Here is a 21,986-nt window from a genome sequence, read left to right as displayed (position 1 = left end):
CTTAAAATAAAAATACATTTGTCTTTTATTATAGTAAGCGTAGAGTCTACAATATACATAATGTGTCTGAAGCCAGATATAGGAAAGAGACCAGCTTCAGTCCATAAAGTTTTCAAAAGTATACAGAACACATGGCAGAAAGTCTTGTAACAAATTTAAATAATGAGAAAATGAGAAAAGGAACAGTATTAAGATTTTGAAACCCAGAATCTATACCTGTGTACTACAGTTCATCAACAATTAATAAAACAAAGGCGCCCCAGAACTTTTGGAAAATCCATGAGAAAATGCAGCTACAAGTATTTTCTGTCAAGAAGCAATAAGTCAGAAGTAGTGTCGGTTTGCAGAAAGTTTTTTTCAGACACCTATAAAATTTCTGTAGGGCGGTTAAGTCGTGCTCTGAATGCTGAAACTCCTGGAACTGATCATCGTGGTAAGATGTCTGGATCTTCGCGAAAAACAGACGAAATTAAGATAAAAGCTGTACGAGAGCATATTTTAAGTTTCCCAGCATACGAAAGTCACTATACCCGAGCTCATCACACTCCTGGTCGAAAATATTTGAGTCCTGAATTAGATATTCGAAAAATGTATAGCCTGTATGTAGAGAAATGTGAAGAAAATAACCAATCCTTTGTTAAGGAATGGATTTACAGGAAAACATTTAACACTGAATTTAACTTAAATTTCCATGCTCCTCGAAAAGACAAAGGCCAAAAATGTGATTTACTCAAAGGAAAAATCGAAGTTTGCAATAATGAGGAAGAGAAATTACATCTTAGAGAAAGCCATGATGTACATTTACAAAATGCCGAACGAGCTAGGAACTGTTTTGCAGAGGACCAAAAGAGATCAAAAGAAAATTCCAGGGAATATTATGGATTCTCTTTTGATTTGCAAAAAGCACTTCTGTAACCTAAACTGTCTGTTTCCTTAGCCTATTATAAGCGAAACATGTACGTATACAACTTGGGTTTCCATAATTTCCATGATGACAATGTCAAAATGTATGTATGGGATGAAACAACAGTTTCAAGAGGTGCACAGGAAGTAGCATCGTGCATTTTAGCGCATATGGAGGATATCTTAGCTTCCCAAAAACACGTAATAGACTACAGTGATGCTTGTTCAGGCCAAAATCGCAACATTAAAGTAGCATTGACACAGCTGAAATTGCCCAGTCGTCGAATAATAATATTGAAACGATAGACCACAAATTTTTGGTATCGGATCATTCCTTTCTACCGAATGACCGTGATTTTGGTTTGATAGAGATGAAAATAAAAAAAGCAAATTACTTATACAATCCTGAACATTACTATGAATTGATCGAAAATTGTAGAAAAAGAAATACATTTTCGATCAAACGAATGTCGCAGCCGGATTTTATTTCAACGAAATCACTTGAAAAATCAATAACAAGGAGAGTAAATAATACCGCGAGCGAATCTGTCTCTTGGCTAAAAATTCAATGGATGAGATTCTTGAAAAATGAACCTTATAAAATGTTTTATAAGACTTCTTTAGATGATTCTGAATTCCAAGTCTTGGAATCTTTCACCTAAAAGAGGAAGACCAAAAATATACGAAAATATTCAATTACTTCTATTATACAACACCACTAGACCAGTAACGGAAGAAAAACATAAAGATCTTATGTGTTTACTACCATACAAAAACTCGAAATTATGATAAAAATGGATTACTTTTTAAAAATGATTGATAAATGTTTATAAATTATTTCGTTAAAGTTGTTGTTTCAAGTAAAAATCACAATTTTTTATTACTTTAAGTCAATTATAGGACATTCAGTTAATTTTAAAATTGGTCTAAGTCAATTCAAGCTTTAAAAACAACATTTTCCTATGAAATTCACACAAAATTTTATATCTATAATAAATTTCCATTAATCAAGACTAATAAAATTATAAATTAAAATGTCGCATAATATAAAAATATTTTTTAATTTATTCAAATGCGATTCATTAAATATCTCGAAACAAGAAATATATGACTTAAATCACTTTTATAATTATGGGCACATTTGAATAGAATAATAATTAATTAAGAATGTAATATTATTGTATGTTTGTTATTTTTATTATAGTTTATTTAGGGTTCTCGTATATTATCCGATGCTTGCCGACGTGCTTCGAACTTGCATTTGAAAACAGTAGTAGTAAGTGTGTATAATAGTAGTAGTAATAATAATGTGCACGAGTGCCCGCGAAGGACCGATTCAGAGCCCGCCGATTCGTTTACGCCCACGGTAACGTGATACTCAACCCCCACAGGCGAAGTCTGCCCAGCAATGATGTACAGGTACATATGTAACGAATTTTACACACAGTGTTGCAATAAATATAGTATGCAATTCGGGCGTACGATTTACTCATTCGTGTGATCGGACGTCACTCGTGTCCGACTTCACCGGACACTCGTGCGCAGCGATCACAGTAGTGCGTAAAATCGAATTTTACGTCCTTGTGGCATAATATACTATTTTTTTTTATAGAAAATGATAGCATTCCGTTTGTACTTGATTTTACCATCAATAGTTTCGTTTCTACCTTCATCAATTAATAAATAAAAAAAATTTTTTAAATAGTCAGCACCCGACATTGAGATTTTTTAAATCTGTTTTTCCCTATTCTTTGGAATCGTTTGTACCCGTTCTTACCGCTTTTCGTTTCGTTTTTATCTCAATAGCTTAAATTTTACAAGACATTTGCCTAGATGTCCGCGGCCTGGAAGTCAAATGCTTGGCGTGGCCAGCTAAGCCATTCTCAGATCATCAAGACCCATACTTTCTCTCTCGCAGGCTTTTACATAATTTGTCAATTTAAAACTCCTAGGATATGAGTACATTTCCATTGCATTGCGTTTTAAATTATTTCTAAGGTCATTCATCGATACCGATACCCCTCCTCTCACAGGCTTTCAGATAATTTGTCAGTTTAAAACGCTGACAATATGAGTACATTTTCATTATTTTACATTTTAAAATAATTCTTATTCATCAAAATCTTGACCTTGCCTGGCCACGCCAAGCATTTGACTTCCAGGCCACGGACATCTAGGCAAATGTCTAAACAGTCTCAGCTTCTGGTTGATACACTATTTAGCTCCTTCATTTCACTGCCAAAGTGCGGAGCAGTCAGTTTACATGAGTTGTCTGAACGTCTGCACTGTTGAACACAGCATTTTAACTGTGCATAGTGGGAAAGCACTACAAGGACCTTCATGTACTGGCTGTTCATTTCGATTTCACTTCTTTTTCTACTTTCTTGAATTTTTTTAGGGGGACCTTCTATTTTTCTATGATTACTCTTTAAGTCCTCCACTTTTTCATGTACTTGGCGTAATTTTTTTACTTTTTTGAAGTTTTTTATGGGGATCTCACTTCTTTTTACAAAGCTAATTTCTATAGTGAATGACTCCAAATAATAGAAAATGGGAGATCAGTTTGAATCCTTTAAGGTTTCAAAAGTACGCGGAAGGCATTACAGTAAGTCTCATTGCAAGAAGTTTATTAAAGAAAAAATGTAATCACTTTATCAGTAACATTTAAATACAACAAGACTTTCTGTCATGTGTCATGGCTACTTTTGAGAAATTAAAGGATTGAGTCTGACCTTTCTTTTTCTATATTATTGTAATACAATAAATTATGTGTTATAAATAGTGGATCTCTGTTCATTTTCTCATTATTTAAATTTCTTGCAACAAAACTTTCTGCCATGCATTGTGAAAATTCTGTTGAAAATTCTAAGGACTGAAACTGATATTGCAATACGATAAATTGAGCGTTACAAATAGTGGATTTCTTTTTTCATTTCTTGCTTTGTCCTTAACACTCGAATTTCTTGCAACAAGACTTTCTGCCACGCGTTCTGCGTACTTCTGAACTTTATTCTAATACAATAAATTATGCGTTACAAATAGTTGATTTCTTTTTTTCATTTCTCGCTTCATCTTTAACATTTAAATTTCTTGCAATGAGACTTCCTGCAATGCGTTCCGCGTACTTCTGAAACTTTAAAGGATTCAAACTGATCTCCCACTTTCTATATTTTTGTAATTACTTTATCAGTAACATTTAAATTTCTTGCAACAAGACTTTCTGTCATGTATCGTGCATACTTTTGAGAACTTAAAGGACTAAGTCTGACCTTTCTTTTTCCATATTATTGTAATACAATAAGTTATGTATTGTAACTAGATATATATATTGTGACGTGGCAGATTGCCGCGTTACAAAGTAGGTGAACTCTCCGCGGGAAACGAGACCGACCAAGATCACGAGCGCCACCAGGATAACCCAGGGTTATGACTAATTTGCGTGTCTGAAGGGCAATAGCGTTAGGGTAACGACGGCAACACCGAGCGATGCGGCTTAGAGGCTACCGATTCCGTCCAACCCGGTGCCGGCTGCACGGACTGGCCAGACGAAGCTCAAATGGACAGGGGCTGGAGATTCTTGGTAACAGCCCCTGGACTCCGCTACGACCTTCAGGGCGCAGGAGGCCGTTTAGAATAGCGAAGTCAGCCGAGTTCTCGAGTGCACCGAGACCCGGCCCGGTCCAGAGTCTTCGAGGGATGCCAGCACCGACACGCCACCAAAGTCGCCGAGGGACGAGACTGGACGACCGCAGATGACGAGCGCGCCGATAACGCGATTTGAATTTGGCCGCCATAGAGTGCCGCGTGCCGTCGAGCATTGAGGTGAGGCTGGGGGGAAGCGCGTGAGCCAACGCGTGCGACGAGCTCGCGTAGCTCGTCCTATTTCGTCAGCGACACACGTGGTGGACGGTACGGTAAGCGCTTCCTCCTTTACCTCACGCTCATGGATAGGATATCGTGAATTGTTCGGGTTTCCTGGTGGCTGGCGAGCACCCCGTCGAGCGAAATAGCGTAATTAGTTTCAATCGCCGTTCCGTAGGATATCGAACGGAATAACGAACATCTCGTCGCGAATCCATTGTAACGCGCACGTGTGTGAATCGCTGCCGGTTAACGTTCTCGTCGAAAAGGTCGAGTCCACCGCGACCGCGTCAAGACTGTCCGAATATCGTTTTCAAAGTCGCTTTTGTGTGAATTGCGACGGAATTTGGGCTATCGTGAACGAAATCCACACGTGTAATTCTCGTGTCGGTTACCGGTCGTCCCGGTGACCTTTGACGCTACGACAGCTCGGCAGTGTACACCGAATTCTGTAACATCTTTCGCGTACAATATATTCTATATTATTTTAAACGAGTGCTGTGTTAATCCGCCCTGTCTTGCCGTGAAGACGGCTTTCACAGACTTCCTTTCGTCGCCGACGATCCACGCCCCTTTCCGCGATCCGGATCGCTAGTCGTGGTAATTTTCGCGACGTTCGGCTTCTCACGCCGGTATCTCCTGATACCTGGTTCTCGGGTTTTCCCGTAAAGGAGTGAGAAGTCGGAAAACTCTCATTTTGCACGCTTCCCGACGCGGATCGCGGTCCGTGTCGGGAAATTACGTTGCAATATATATATATATATAAACTACTGGACAAAATTACCGGAACACTTTTTTAAATGTTTATAATTATGAGAGTTTTCAACCAATTTCAGTAAAACTCGTGAGGAATAGTCTTCAAGTGTCTTCTGGGTGTGCACACAGTTGCATTGGCGAGGTTTGATGTGAAGGGGTCAATTTACCCCCTTAAAGTGGGGAGCGTCGAAAAACGTCACTTCTAAAGGTACCAGAAATGACGGAAGAGGTTGAAAAAATTAAACAAAACTTTAGGACGACTCTCCTTGATGCCCTCTACAAAAAGCACCCCTTTAAATCCCACTCGGACAATCCCACCCCTCACAACCCCCAAACCCCTCTAAAATCCACAATTTTTGGACGACGGTCTCGATTTTTGGCTCAATGCATTCTCTGGACTCCCCTGATCCAGAAAATGCTATCACCCATACCGTGCACCCCATAGGCACCCTTTTGGGGGTGGGGGAGGGGTGGAACAGCTCGCAAATTTTCAACCCCCTTCGTAAGGGAGCACTTTCACACATCGGAGGGCGATGAAATTCACCATGTTTGTTTTCAATATGCTAAGGATGAATGCCGAAAAGATCCTATTTCGAAAACTGCCCCCGAAGCTGAAGTGAGAGGGGCAGAGGTAGGGGGTGGTCCATCGCTAAGTGCAAGGGTTGAAATGTTATCACGTTGGGTGGATTACATGTCTAACAGTCCAGGGGCGACACAGTTTTGATGTCTTTTTCCCGCGTGAATGGCAATAAAATACAAAAATGTGGATTTTTTTAAAAACTCGTTTCCAACTTCAGGCCCATCTGCAGGGTGAACGAGTAACCCCACGTCAACGCCGTTCATGGATTCGGACGCGCGAATGCTTTATTAACAGATCCCTGAAAAATCAGATTTTTTTAATCACGCTTTCGTTGTCAAATCGGAGAAGATTTGAAAGAGTAGTAAGTAAGTAGTAAGAGTAGTGGGCCGGGCAGAGCCGGCATTCAGAAGCGGAGCAAGGGCTGCACCTGTATCTGGTCAGCCCAGACCTGAATCCAATGGAACGTAGGCATCGAATACCTCATCTGCGTCCTCCATGTACCGCACCGACTTTGTTCTGCAGACGCGATCCCAGTGACCCGTTTTCTAGCATCTTCGGTAGGACGGCCGCAGCGCCGGGCGTTTCCTCGAATCGACGTGTTTGGGTAGGTCGCAGCGGAAACACGTCGACTCGCTGGAATTTCCTTTGCTCGCCTCGCTCTTATCTAAAATCGCCTTGTCTCTATAACGGATTTGTTTGTCCTGCGCGTCCACACAGTTTACATCGTAGTTTTGTTCTGTTGACAGGTTCTTGCGTAAAATTTTCGATTCTTTAGCTTGATTTTCAGCTTGTCGAACTATAGTAATCGCTTTTTCAAAAGTAAAATTGGACGTAAGTTGTAAACTTTCAGACATTGTTGAATCTCGCACATCCGTTACGATGCGGTCTCTAATCAGGTCGTCTTTAAGCGTGCTGTATTCACACAGTTCCGCTTGCGCATGTAATGCCGTAATAAATGAGTTCACTAATTCGTCCACGTTTTGCACTCTGGTATTAAATTTGTGTCTCTCGAAAATGATATTCTTCTTGGGTTTAAAGTGTCCGTAAATTTGTCTTGAACTGTTTCTAACGTCGTAGTGTCGGTCACATTAGGCGAAATCTAATTGAGAATGTTCTCTGCTTTTTCACCCATCACATAACATAGGAGATCTATTTTTTCCTTATCAGTTTTGCTTGATATATTCGCCACAGAGAGACAACGGTTGTAACAAAAGTTCGACCAAAGAAGCCGTGGACGCTATATAAGCAACTCGGCGGCCGGCCATACTACCAAAAGGCTGAGCAATAAGACGCCAGCCTTATAAACAAAAGCCGAATGGTCGAGGACTTGGGCGGACAAGGGCATCACTCGCTGTTCGGCCCTCGATGAGGAAAGACCGAGCATAAAACACTACCAATAGTGAAGCAGTCTGTTAATATTAATAAAGTACCTTTATAGTCGCATTTAGTAATCGTTTTGTTAATACGGTTGAATCTTTTTAGCCATGATGGCCACAATTCCGGCTTGCCAAAGTCGAACTCGGATGGCGTGCGAATGTTCGCGGAGATTATGTTTACTGGCGACACGACCATTTCTTGGCTCTCATTTAGCATTTTACGGGTTCATGTGTGCACGCTGCCACCATGTATTGGTAATGGATGTCGATAAGGATAACGTTCCTTTAGATAGGTGTATAATTAGTAGAAATATAAGTGTACGCGAATGCACGTGGTCTGTGAAATCTGCGAAGTATGGCACACATAGTTTTTTACACAGAGTTTATTGTCAATAGGACAGAGCACAAAGAAAGTATATACAAAAGAAATACTGCGTGGTCAGTAACGAATACGTTGAACTAAGTGAAACGAAAACCAGTACAGAATTTACACAATATATACAATGAAAACTCAGAATACCGATTTGATATGCTGATAAGACCAATCACTAGCGTGGACTGAAACTGTTAATAAGACGTGGACTGAAATTCGATAATGACTGAAAATCTAGAGAGAAAGCGCGAGCTGAAAGCGTGAACAAAACGCGTCCGAGAGGTGCTGCCGCTATCACCTGCGAGTTGAGATCGCGATCGGCGCGAGATCTGAATGTTAATTCGCCAACGATAGGAGAACGTCAAAGTATATCTGGCCTTTATGATCGAGTCCAGTACACTCTCGAGTATGGCTGCTTAACCCCTCTTGCTCTTACCGTTGGGGGGCGCCACCTCACGAGGGCAGTCCATCCCCTGCACGCTCTCACAACAAATACGTATGGCGCTATATTGAGGCCGAACGGCAGGCACGAAAATTCTAAACACTCACCGCAGAACAGAATTCCAAGGTATTTTTTGTTCCAGCAATCGGAACTACGTAATACGTGACTTTTAAATCGAGCGTAGCCGTGAACGACCCCTCAGATACTAAGTCTCGAGCTGTTCGCAAATCCTCCAATTTAAAATGCTCGGCATCAATAAATTCATTAAGATTCTTTAGGTTGAGGATAAAGCGACTAGAACCATCTGGTATTGGAGTAACAAAAATTGGTGATATAAACTCCCCTTTGGCTCGTTCACACTTCAGCACAGCCCCTTTATCGATCAATTTGTCAACCTGTTCTGCGATTAAAGATCTTTCAGAATTTGACCAATGTGGTTCCCGAGGAACTGATTTTTGCACTAGCGGTATTTCGAATCGTATTTTAACCCCTTGGACCCAGCCCAAGACTCCGTCGTCGGTAGTTATTCTCCTCCAAGCATGGTAAAAATGTTTCAGGCGACCCGCCAACATACTTATTGCACTTACTGGCGTCTTTTTCGTGAGAACTTGTAGTTCTTCGACTCGGTTTTTCGATGGCTCAATGAGCTCTTCGATGCATACGTCTTCCTCTGCTCGCCCCACGATGATCCCCGTTGTTTGAAGCTCCATTGTTGGAGCGGACTCTTGAAATTTTTTGTCGGTAAATTAGTTGATGCCTTACTAACGGCCTTGATTTGTTTGGATGAACGCTCCAAATTTTTGGCAGTCTTTATATTTTCATCTAGCTGGTTTCCGAATAACCATTCGTCGATTGACGTAGCATTGAGCATCGTTATAATGTTCGCGTTCGACGGTGCTTCACCGATTATTTCTGGCGACTTTTCTCTCGATTTTGATTTGGACCTCGAGCCTAACCTCGAATTCGCTTCTGAACTCGAGGACTCCTCTGAACTCGAACGCCCTTGTTTTATGGAAACGAAGAACAAACGAAAAACAAACCTTTTAATGGATATCCCTTGGATACAGTATCCCTATATTCACAACCATGCGAGTCATTTTCGAAAATATCCTACAGACATTTCAACATTTCTCGAAATGTATTTAACACAGTTATTCGGACCTTGTCCTACATGAGCGGGCCTCACCCGCTCGCATAGAGACCTAATCTCCCTTAATCGACCTGTGCGGAAAAAAAGACTTTCTTGAGTCGAATTTGTATTCGATTTTCGTAACGGCCTAGCCATTACGTATCGAAACGAAATGACTACTAACAGCCGCCCTCTTGATATGCTGCAATAGACAAACATACTCACTTCGTTTTCTACGAGCTCCCTTTTCCTTTTTCTTTCGCGACGTTTCAGACATCTCAATCGTTTTTCGGGGCGATTCTCCTTATTTTCTTCATCGGAATCACTCCAGCGACTTCTTTTCTTTCCCATTCTTACCTCTGTCAAAAAAACACGTTCGTGGTTTTCGGCACAAGAAAGAAGAATGAGTTGCAAAACACGCGCCGTGGTGGATAGAAAAAACATCATTTTTACTATGAAGTTGTGGCGATAACGGCGTGAGATGCTCATTTACTCATTATTCAATTTACACATTAATCTCAAAAGACTCAATGTCATGTGTCTACAGAGAATAGAGAAATTACAACATCCATTCATTTTCCTTTTTGTTAACAGTTTCTATTTGACAAACATGAAGACCGTAAAGGAAATCGGCGTATCCTTTGCAAGGAAGAGTGTCTGCTACCTGGGAGAGATCGTTTTGGAACGAAAGGAACGACACCATTTCGGTAAGTGGCACTGTCCTATACATTCTGCGGTTTTGAGTAATGTACATGGAAAGTGAGGATTGCGTCACATTAGAAGTGTATTGTAAGACGCGGTTCTTGAAATTTTTAAAGAACTGTGGTGGCACCTCCGCTCCTCACCACCAGAGGGAAACCGTGTGTCCCGCGCGTTTCTCACAAGTACTCGGTCCGCCTAACATTCCTATACAGAGTGTCCCAAAAGTCGGGGAGGAGCCGGAAATGGGGGGTAGCTGAGACGATTCTTCCGACCACAATTTCCTTTGCAAAAATGTCGGATGGGGCTTCGTTAAGGAGATATTAAGAGAAAACCCCGACCAATCAGAGTGCGCGTAGACCGTTCGAGCGGCCGCGGTAGCGAAGGCTACGCGCTAGGCGGCAGCGTCAATGTCCTTCGATGCACGTCGAGTCACTTGTTCGCGTATAAGCGCGGCCGCCAGTGCGTAGCCTTCGCTACCGCAGCCGCTCGATCGATCTACGCGCGCTCTGATTGGTCGGGGTTTTCGCTTAATATCTCCTTAACGAAGCCCCATCCGACATTTTTGCAAAGGAAATTGTTGTTCAGAATCGTCTCAGCTACACGCCATTTCCGGCTCCTCCCCGACTTTTTGGACACCCTGTATAAGCCCTTCCCGACCGACCTCCAAATATCCCGGCGTCTAAGGCACGGGTCTGCTAGCAAGCCTTACTGACGATTCCATTAGCAGGTCCAGGACGAAACGCTCCCTTCCTTTTCTCCCCTCTCTCGCTCTTTCTCCACAGACACAACAACCACCACAGAACCATTTCACAAGCGATGCCGTATCCACGAACGACTTTTCTGGTCGATTGAGAACCGCTTTAAGGTCCATTTACACATTTCCGTAACGTGTCAGTTCCGTACCGTTCAGTTCCGTAATTATAATATTCTCCTGTTGTTTTTAAATGGACATGTTCACACACGTCCGACACGATCCGTATCTGTTCAGTAACATTTGTATTTAGTTCCAACGATATTTTTGTTTCGCGGACAGCTTACGACACACAGTGGGGCATTTGGCCCGAAAAGCTGGCAAAAAGTAGATTTCTAAATTTTGTCTAAGCTATCAAATTATGATTGTCTCATATTATTAAATGCACCCCTGAAAATCCCTCTCGGGCAAACACACCCCTCACAACACCCCACCCCCTCCAAAATCCACAATTTTTGGACTACAGTCCCAAATTTGGGTTCAATGCATTCCCTGGAATTCCCTGATCCAGGAAATGCAAACGCTCACGTCGTGCGCCTCATAGGCACTTTTGAAACTGGGTCTTTTAGCATTGATCCTTAACATACCGAGAACAAACCTGGTGAATTTAAAGCTACTCCTGACGAAGTTCCACGAAAATTGATTGAAAACTTCCATGTTTTCGAACTTTGTAAAACAATGTCCATTAAGTTTTGTCCGTCAGTGTACTTGTGTACATTCCTGCAGTATGGAAGATTTTCAGGTAGGTTTATATTACGCCAAGTACATGAAAAAATCGAGGACTCAAGGAGTTATCATTGAAAAATAGAAGATCCCCATAAAAATGTGATCTTCTATTTTTCTATGATTACTCTTTAAGTCCTCCACTTTTTCATGTACTTAGCGTAATTTTTTTACTTTTTTGAAGTTTTTTATGGGGATCTCACTTCTTTTTACAAAGCTAATTTCTATAGTGAATGACTTCAAATAATAGAAAATGGGAGATCAGTTTGAATCCTTTAAGGTTTCAAAAGTACGCGGAACGCATTACAGTAAGTCTCATTGCAGGAAATTTATGAAAGAAAAAATGTAATCACTTTATCAGTAACATTTAAATGCAAGAAGACTTTCTGCCATGTCTTCTGTGAACGTATGAACTGTATTCTAGTACAATAAATTGTGCGTTACAAATAGTTGATTTCTTTTTTTCATTTAGCACTTCATCTTTAACATTTAAATTTCTTGCAGTGAGACATCTTGCCATGCGTTCTGTATACTTTTGAAAACTTTATGGACTGAAGCTGGTCTCTTTCCTATATCTGGCTTCAGACACATTATGTATATTGTGGACTCTACGCTTACTATAATAAAAGACAAATGTATTTTTATTTTAAGCTCTACATTAATTTGCAAGTAAAATATGGTTTGTATGTGTTATTTACAAATAAAATAATGTCATATGAATAACGCACAATTTATGATATTACAATACCAGAATCAGTCCCTTAAGTTTTCAAAAGCACACAGAACACATGGCAGAAAGTCTTGTTGTAACAAATTTAAATGTTAATAAATAAAGTGGGAAAATGTACAAAGAGATCCACTATTGGTAACGCACAATTTATTGTATTATAATTCCAGTTTCAGTCCTTTAAGTTTTCAAAAGTACGCATAATGCATGTCACAAAGTCTTGTTGCAAGAAACCAAACGTCACAAATCCAAACTGACAGTTACAGGTTAGAAATGAACGAGCGGCATGAGTGACAGCCATATTACAATTCCGACCGACGAGCCTTGCAGACTGATTCCAAGAGTCGACGAATCGACGAATGATCTTAGCTCCTATTGACTAAGTGTTGACGAAAAGAATAAGAATCAGAATCAGAATGAGAATCAGAAGAAAAACCTACAATTTCTGGCAGATTCATGACATGATTTTACGATATCTCAGTTGTACACACACCGATTTTATTGATTTTCGTTTTATTAGAAAGCTTATATGCGATTTACATCAGAAAAATGCCTTCAGATTTAGAAAATAAAGCAGGCGTGACGAGATATTAATGACAGAAGTTTCGGGTTAGGTTGAAATCGCAGTTTCACGAGTAAAAGATACGTGGTAGCGTCAGCGCCAGTATACACGGTGGCGTATAATTTTTCATGTACTTGGCGTCGAGACGCTACCGCGTCTCTAAATATGCAGTTTACATAAGAAAAATACCTTTTAATTTAGAAAATATTGCAGGCGTGTTGAGATATTCATGAAAGAAGTTTCAGGTTATGTTGGAATGGACCATCTCTCCTGTAAAAGATACGTGGTAGCTCCAACGCCATATATGCGCGGTGACGGATAATTTTTTATGTACTTGGCGCCGAGACGCTACCGCGTCTCTAGATTTTTTTTCCAACAGAGTGTACTTTATATTGTCACATATATGTTACCGTCCAATCGATATATTGATTTTTTGGAACAGCTAATTCGCCGTTGTTCGGTTAGCGACAGGTTCCCGAAAGGTCAGAACACCTGAACGGACCGACTGAGAAGGACTGAAAGTAGCTCCACAACGAATATCGCATGACCGATGAGTTACCATCGGTAACGCGTAAACAGAGCAAGCAACCCGACGTTGCATTGCTAATTCATTATTCGTAAAATTCGCCATCTCGGGAAACATTGAGGTTAAACTGATCAAACGTCACGAATGTTACTGATACGGTACGGATACGGAACTGACACATTATGGATATGTGTAAATAGATCTTTAGTGAAAGGAATACCGATGTTCCACGGTAGAACGCTTATTCGACAGAACTTATTGCTCTACATTTTTCAGGTTAAAATCATGATTACACGGTAGGAGCAGATATTTGAGGCTTCCACGGTCTGATTCTTCATGGTTGGTACTAACTGAGGCTTCTGGGTGTTCTTTATGGAGGGTTTCTGCCTTGTTGGATCAAGAAATAAACAATATGAGCGATTTTTTTCCTAAAGTATTCGTCATAAGAAATTTTGGCAATTATTCAAAAGTTTGCCCTTCTCGCTGATTTTGATGACCTTGAAATATGTTGCCAAGGCTATCATTCTGAACAACTTTCCCGAGCGGCGGTAACATGTTTAGGGAAAAGTTATTCAAAATGATGACTTTGATAATGTTACGTCCTAGCTTTGATTCACAAGGATCGAAGTTCACACGCACAAATTAGTTTCTCACTTCTGCTCCACGCCCCTCCCTATGGACACGCGTCTGAGCAGGATTGACTAACTGCGTCGAGTTCTTTATGTTACCCTTTTGTTTTATTTTTTTAAATGTATCCGCAAAATACTCACTTTAGTCGATTGGTGCTCCTAAACAGGTAATGAGCGTATCGCGGGTTGCTTATTGGGATGTCGGTAAAAGACGGCAACACCACGATGTAGTTTATCGGTGTCAGTTTTCAGATGATGCCCGGTATCCTATTCTTGAGTCCTTCTGGTCTTGTTGTTGAAGCGAATATCCCGAGCGGGTAGCGTCCTGCTATCGCGGGTTCACTGAACTCGCGGATCAACTTACGAAGTTGATTCTTACGTCCCGCACGACGGGTTCTGTTGGGCATTTATATAAATGGAAATAGAGCGGTGATCCTTTCCTATTTCCGTTTATGGATGTTTTCTCCTTTGGAGGGGTCAAGCGGTTGCCCTTTCTAACCACCTCGTCCAGAGTAAGGGAAAAAGGGAATTTGGAGAGATGAGAGAAGAGATTGAATTCTAAACTGTTATACAAAATAACTGCGTTTATTATAGTCTTTGCGCGACTATTATGATTGATGATTAACAATCCAATAATTTACAATTTTTACGATCTACGATTGACGATTTACGAGAATGTGCACGAGAGTCTCCACGAGAATATATAATGATGCTCTCTATTCTTGTGGCAGTATTTATACCCTAGAAAAGCCTAAATTTTGAGAGTGGAGCATTTATCTCTATGCGGATGCAATGCCCCCTCTTTTCCTATTACGCGGAAAATTCGTGACTCGCTCTTAGCTGGGTCAAATTCTTATTTTATTTTGGAGATATCGCAATTTCAAGTAAGGATGTACCTTTGCACTTTGCTTGGTAGCTGCAATCCTTATCCTTGTGGCGACGCGCCGCTCTGGCGCAAGTGCTGAGATAGGACTATCGACTCAGCGTTATCTTAATTTCTTAGACTTAACATTTGTTTAGCACACATAGGAGGTAGCTCGTAGATATTCCCATCTAGTATCACTCCTATGTGGCATTGAATTAAAAGAGAGGTGGCGTGAAGGTATTCCCATCTTCCTGCCATCTCCTTACTTAATTTAAATGCTAGCGCATTCGCCTGGAGGGTGAGCGAGAGGCGGATGTAACAATAACATATTTCAAGTTATCAGTTTAACATATTTTTTTTCATTGCTTTATCTAAAGTGCACATATGAATTTTTGTAATTGAAAATTATAGAAACTTTTTAATTTATGAACTGTTGTTTATAGATATGTGAAAAAAACAAAAATTTAAAAAAAACGGCGCTGGAGTTTTATCTGAAATACAAAATATAATGTGATTGTTATATTATATGAGTGTATCTATATCCAGTACTGCAATTATTAAAATATATAGAAGATTTTTAAAAATACGGCCTTTATGAGAACAATTCTTGCGTTCTGCCTAAAATTTAATGAAACTTTTTGTTTGTGTTATTTCGTTTTTTGAATGGTGACGTGCGGGAATTGGGTTGGCGAATTTTGAAGCCGGAAAGGGGGGGGGGTAGCCGAAACGATTCTGAACAATAATTTCCTTTGTAAAAATGTCGAATAGGGCTTCGTTTTTTAATTATTAACAAAAAACACCAACCAATGGCGTAAGCTAGGCCGAACGAGCAGGCCGGTAAAACAACACGCTTTAATACTGTGGGATCGGAAGGATTGATAGGTCGAACACTTGAGTAACTCCGTTGATTCCGTTCCTCACAGTTTTATGATGGAATATTACGGACAGCGATTCGACCCGTGCTGAAGACTGAAACGGACTGTCTTGTCGCACCCGGCCATCGTCTCTTAAAAAGGGCATTCGGCAAGAAAGAAAGAAAATTAGATAGAAAAGGAAGATAGAGGAAAAGGAGAAAATTAGGAAAGTTTGTAATAAGGAAAGCGGAAGAAGATCATAAATAAATTACTGAAGTGGTTTCGCCTGGGCCTGAATAGCGTCAGCTCTCGGGCCCCAGCGAAACCTTGAAAGGGACACGGTGAATTAGAGACGATGACAACGGGGCTCTTCTCCTCGTACGGGTCTGGTCGCCAAATGTGCACGAAATACAAAACAGTAGAAAGTTCTACTGGGAAAGGCGTATGTGGCCCTTTGGTCACCACAAAACCAATGTGAGGTTAAAACACATGAAACGTCTGTTTTATAATGACAATTTTAAACAGATATAACTTTTTTTATATTATGTTACGAGCCAGGGCGATAGCGACGCGCGTGTGAGCCCTGTGGTTGGGTTGAATTCAAGAATCGAAGAAGATACGATTAGTCCTGTTTATTTCAATGGATCCAAAGATTGAGGATAGAGTAGAAATCGCAGACGACTCTGACGCGAAACCAGATAGCTGCTGGAAATTGGTATCTCCCAATTAAGGATAACCGTAGGATCGGTATCTCCCAGTAAAGGGTAACCGTTGGGAAGGTTAGGTAAGGATTGAATCGTATCGTTGGAATATAATATGCGTCGTGAATAAAGCCTCGCAACTATTAATTCTAAACAAATAATAACTCGAACGGTAAAGTTATTATGTTGTGGGGTCGTTACACTGGTTAGGATTGCTTATTCCAATGATGAAGGTTTAATAACGATTTAACAGACCTTTTAAGGTTAACAAATGATTATATATTCAAAACTGAATAATTCTAATAATACAATTGTACAGTGTCGTGTTGTCGCGGTTAGTGTATGAATTTAGTTACCTAATTGTTGCACGGTGTTAACGCACTGGCGATGCGGGGGTCGAGAATGCTTCTACGCCGTAATAGATTTTGTACCGTCCTCGCGGATCTATATGGTTAATGTTGATCGAAAGGGATCTGAAGCCCGATCTCACTGAAGCGCAACTCTAAAGACGATCGACGTGACTTTACCAAGCAACTCTTTCGTACTAATCCCCCGAGTAACGAAAATCATGGGTTTATATATCCCTAGATATTGGTGGGGATACGTCAGTGATTCCCATATATGGAAATTTGGCGGTTGAGATTTTCGTTACTCAGACGTGAACATCTGTGGGGTTTTAGGGAAAGTTTAGATAAAGGGTTACCCACGCAACGCGAGTTAAAAGATGATTCTGAGAAAAGTATGGTGCAGCTGAAGGGTGCACTTCGGTAAAACCAGACTCCACATTCCAAGGGGTAGATAAAATAAATGAACGCGAGCTTCGAAAAGAACGGGTGTGCATACGTAACAATTAAATGTTACTGACCAAAATAGGAAGTATTAAAATCTGTATATTTAATGAAGAAATTACACGTTTCCTACCTTCAAATACGTAATCGTTACAAAATTTCCATAACAATTTATCATAATAAATTTAAGTCTAACTTTAAAATGAGAATCGTTGGAATGTAGAACTTACGTGCATAAGAAAATGGATGAAAATATGTAAATGTTGGAAAATTAAAATGACCCGTAGAAGAGGAGACTCCCAACTTTGAATTAATGCGTAGAAGATCTGAAGAATAGAAATATTTATCGAGAAAGCGGATGAAAAAATTTACCGATACAAAATTTATTTCATATGTTACAACTTAATAATAGCGGTAATAAAAATGCCTGTTCAAACTTAATTTTAACCATTAATCCTCAAAACGTATTGATAAAGTATTTTTACCTGTGTCGGTCAGCCTTTCAACCAGGTTCGATCGACACAGGAGTACACATCGTAAGAGCTATTACAATGCGCCGTCAGTCGTTTTCAATCTTGCTGTTCTTACTCGGTTTTTTAATTACGTCCTCTTGGGTCCTTGAAACCGGTATCTCACAGATACTCGATGATTGTCTCGATTTTCTTGAATGAGACACAGACGAGTGTCATTTGCATATAACTTTTGAACGATATTGGACATCAGCATGAAACTTGGATTAAATAAGTATGCCTAGTAATAAGGAGAAAATAGAAAAGTGTTATAACAATAATAATTGTATAGATGTAACAGCAAAAATATTACAGAAATAATTTTTGTTGTACTCTGTTACTTATTTTTCATACATACATGAAACTATATCAATTTTCTTTATCTTATAATAAATAATAATTTCATTATTTTTTCAATATTTGTTTTTGTTTGCCTAGATACCAATAAAACTAAATGAATGGTAAGTATAGATATTATCTATACATATAAAAATGAAGCCCTGATTACAATCAACGTCCAGGCTAAACCCTTGAACTCAGAAAGCTGCAATTTTGCACAGTGGTTTCTTTTATGATGTATACAAGGAATAAGAAAGGATATTTCGAAATTCAACCTCTAAGGAGATAAAAAGGGTTTGCAACGTTGGAATTCTACGCGAGTGAAACCGCGGGATGCAGCTAATGCATGACAAAGTCAATCAGTCTTTAACACTTTATCGACCGGTCGTGGTTGAGGCTACCACTCAGTAAGTACCGGTTTACTCGCGCCTGAATTACTCCCAGTACCGGCTAAAAAATCACTATGCATTGTGTTGTGCTTATTCCTCTTGTTTTAAATTAATAAAAATTTATTGATATTTATACTTTATTTTGTATTTTTTATACAATTTATTGCCTTTTTAACTTACATTCATGAAATAAATTCAAAGTAACAGTAATATTAAATTTTTTAATATTTATTTAGAGTGTGGTATCTCTCGTAACAGTCTCCTTTATGTAACGGAATATTACAAAATTTACTCTGCATTGTTTTTGGGGTTTTTACTTTTACCACTTGTCACTATTCTTATAAGTTTGTGCTTCTTTATGCGTGATAATCTTTCTGGATGATCTGATTTTGGTGCTCTTCTTGTAGGCTCTGAAGCATTTGAGTCTGTTTCGTCACTTTGAGAATCAATTGATGATACATCAGATATCCACGAAAGTGCCGCTTTGTGTAAGAATTTCTTGTATGTCATTTTCTTTCCGTTCAATGTTGTGTACATTTTAAATGAATTAAAAAGCGCACAACTAATTAAAAACATTACAACTCGTTCGGTCCACTTCTTAGTTTTTCTAAAAATGGAGTAGTACGACAGATATTGATCTGCGCGATCTACCCCCTTCATATACTTGTTGTAACTAATTATCGACTCAGGCTTTCGAATTGATATATGTGATTTTCTATTTACACTTCCGGATTCCATTATTTGCGCCGAATGTATCGTTGATATCATGTTTACATTTCGTTTACCGTTATTCCATATTTGTAACAGAATATCGTTTTGAAGTCATTGTGGAAGACCTCTATTTTTCCGAATGGTCCCACATACCCGTACTTTGTTTTGCAGGAGTACTTCAGTCATATGGACACTATTATAATAATTGTCCTGATAAATGTGGTGCCAAAGATTTTTGTACGGATCAATAACTTCTAGAATAGTGTTTTCCAATTTCATTCCTTGGCAAGCATACACTTGAAAATTACAAATGTATCCCGTGTGTGCTTCACAAACTGCTCTCACAAGTATGCCGTACTTTACAATTTTCGCAGGATTGTAGGTTCTGAATGATAGTCTTCCTCGCCACGGAATAATACATTCATCTAATGATAATTGTTGACAAGGTTTATATACATCAACAAACCTTTTCTTTAAGTAATTTATAACTGGCTGAACTTTTACAAGTCTGTTTGAATTTGAGGATATATCTTCATTATTACAAAAGTGCCAGCTCTGCAATATCTGCATAAATCTATTTCTGCTCATTACTTTTGAAAAAAGTGGACTTTCGATGCTTTGCTCAGTCGACCAATAACCATGAAGTCTCTCTTTTTTTACTTGTCCCATTAGAACAATTAGACTTAAAAGTTGTTTCATTTCTGGAAACGTAATATCCACCCATTTTTTCGTCTTTGAGATATTTTTATATTTATTGGTTACTTGATAATGATATCTATTCGATTCTTTAACCAAATATTCCAAAAGGTCATCTCCAATAAATAAATGTACAATGTCCCTTACACTTGCTTCAGATTTTGGTAGAATTTTTATGCCTGGGCTGCCTTCGAAAGGTTCCAAAATAATTGATTTGTCATTTGTTGACCATGTATCGATGTTTACTTTAGCAATGTCATCATTATCTTCTGAATCGCTATATTGCAGTGGCAATAATTTTTGCGCCTTCCGGGTGTTGATAGAAGAATCACTGCTATCATCATCACTGCTATCACCATCACTGTCTCTTTCTGAATAACTGCTATAGTCTAACAAAGCATCTAAGCAAAACTCTTCATTTGCACGTTCTTTATCCATTAGGAACGGTAAACAACTATTATAATTGATAAAAATTTGGAGAGTCCGTATAAAGCTGCAAATAATTAACAACGTTGCCGCTGCGAAATTATAAAAAGAGCAACTCACTAACAAAAACCATCAATAACTAAAAGCCGATAAATAGGCTACCGGTCGATGAGCGCTAGGAATTGAAAAGCCGATAAATAGGCTACCGGTCGAAAAAGTGTTAAGATCCCCGGAACGGACCACGTGTCCCAGGGTATGCGGGAGTCCTACCCACTAAAAATAGCTAACCCTATATGCGACTGAAATCCCCCCCCCCCCGGAACTGTTTATCACATTACGGGGGGGGGGGGGGTCGCTACTACGCGCCTTCTCTCTACGGCGCCACTTTTCCCACCCCCACAACATGAGATGAGCAGTGAGGAGCTACTTTAGCTTACCGGTGGATCCCCTGATGCTGAAACTAGAAACATCCACCGGTTCTCATCCGTTTTCTTCTGCTAGAGCAGCCGCCACACATAATTAGCGACGGTGTTCCGCTTGTCCCAGCTTCTCAAGATCACTACCATGATGTTGTCGGAGGTGACCGGGCCGATCTCCTGTCGGAGAGCGAGATGCTCGGCGCTACAGCGCAAGCATGTCAAGAGGGTGTGCCCGACATCGTCATCTGCAGACGTATCCACACAACGGCGAGGTGAATTTACCCATCCTGAACAGGTACTTTCTAAAGTACCCGTGTCCGCTCAGGATTTGGGTAAGGTAGTAGTCCACCTCACCGTGCTTCCGACTGACTCAGGGGGCGAGGCTGGGGATTAACCTAGCCGTTCAATACCTCGGGGTCTCGTCACTCCATCTTTGCTGCCATCGACACAGGGTGTTTTCACGCGCCACCCGCTTCGCGTCGGCCTTGTTTTGGTTGCTCTTTGTGGCCTCATAGACTTGTTTGCACTCTCACACGAGCAAGTGTATGGACATCATTCCTGCGATGGCCAACACAGCTGACTCTGCAACAGTCCTGTACGAGCAGGCTACTCGGGCCGCGCACCTTCTTTGGACCGCCGCTATCCTGCAGCGGTACTTCTCGAATCGGAGGGCTTCAGCCCAGATCTCCGCTCCGTACAAGAGTACGGCTTCTACGGAAGCATGAGCAACCTCCGCTTCGCCAGCCTCGGTCCGTTGATGTTGACCATGAGGCAGAAGGGTGACAACGCGGTAATCGCCGCCATGTCGCCCCCCCTGCCTTATGTGTACCCATTAGGTACGCTTTGTGCCAAGCTGGAGCCCCAGGTACTTAATGCCAGCCTTGGCTACAACGGTGTGGATCCTTTCCTTGAAAGGTATTTCGGTAAGGATCCTCCGCTTCAACAGGACGGCGCGTCATGGCCTGATTCGGGCCGTATTGTGCACACTCCGTGTTGCGGACGACAATAACTGCCGCTATATCGTCTGCTTAGCCCATCAGGAACTCCTCGCTGTGGAACTTGATCTGCACCAATCTCAAAATGGATTCCTGAGCCACTCCTGTGGAGATTTTCTCCTCTGTCTTCCCTCGACCGTGTCGTATAGCAAGGCACGGTCCGTAAGATAATCCTCCATTATTCGGAGGAGATAGTTCGGCATACGGAAGATATTCTCCAGAGCCGCGAGTATACTCACCCAAATCAATAATAA

At 40.5% G+C, this 21,986-nt stretch overlaps 1 protein-coding gene across 2 annotated transcripts in view; it reads left to right on the top strand.

Moving 5' to 3' along the window:
• LOC128888008 (uncharacterized) overlaps positions 1-21,986 on the top strand; it is a 365,762-nt gene that overhangs the window by 67,801 nt on the left and 275,975 nt on the right. For both annotated transcript variants that reach the window (XM_054144586.1, XM_054144588.1), the window contains exon 8: positions 10,015-10,127. In XM_054144586.1, the coding sequence (XP_054000561.1) occupies positions 10,015-10,127 (113 nt within the window). The remainder of the gene's footprint in view (positions 1-10,014; positions 10,128-21,986) is intronic.

Source organism: Hylaeus anthracinus, unplaced genomic scaffold, assembly GCF_026225885.1.
Source record: "Hylaeus anthracinus isolate JK02 unplaced genomic scaffold, UHH_iyHylAnth1.0_haploid 11989, whole genome shotgun sequence".
In the NCBI taxonomy this organism is placed as follows: Eukaryota; Metazoa; Arthropoda; class Insecta; order Hymenoptera; family Colletidae; genus Hylaeus; species Hylaeus anthracinus.
This window is presented reverse-complemented; position numbering and strand designations above follow the sequence as displayed.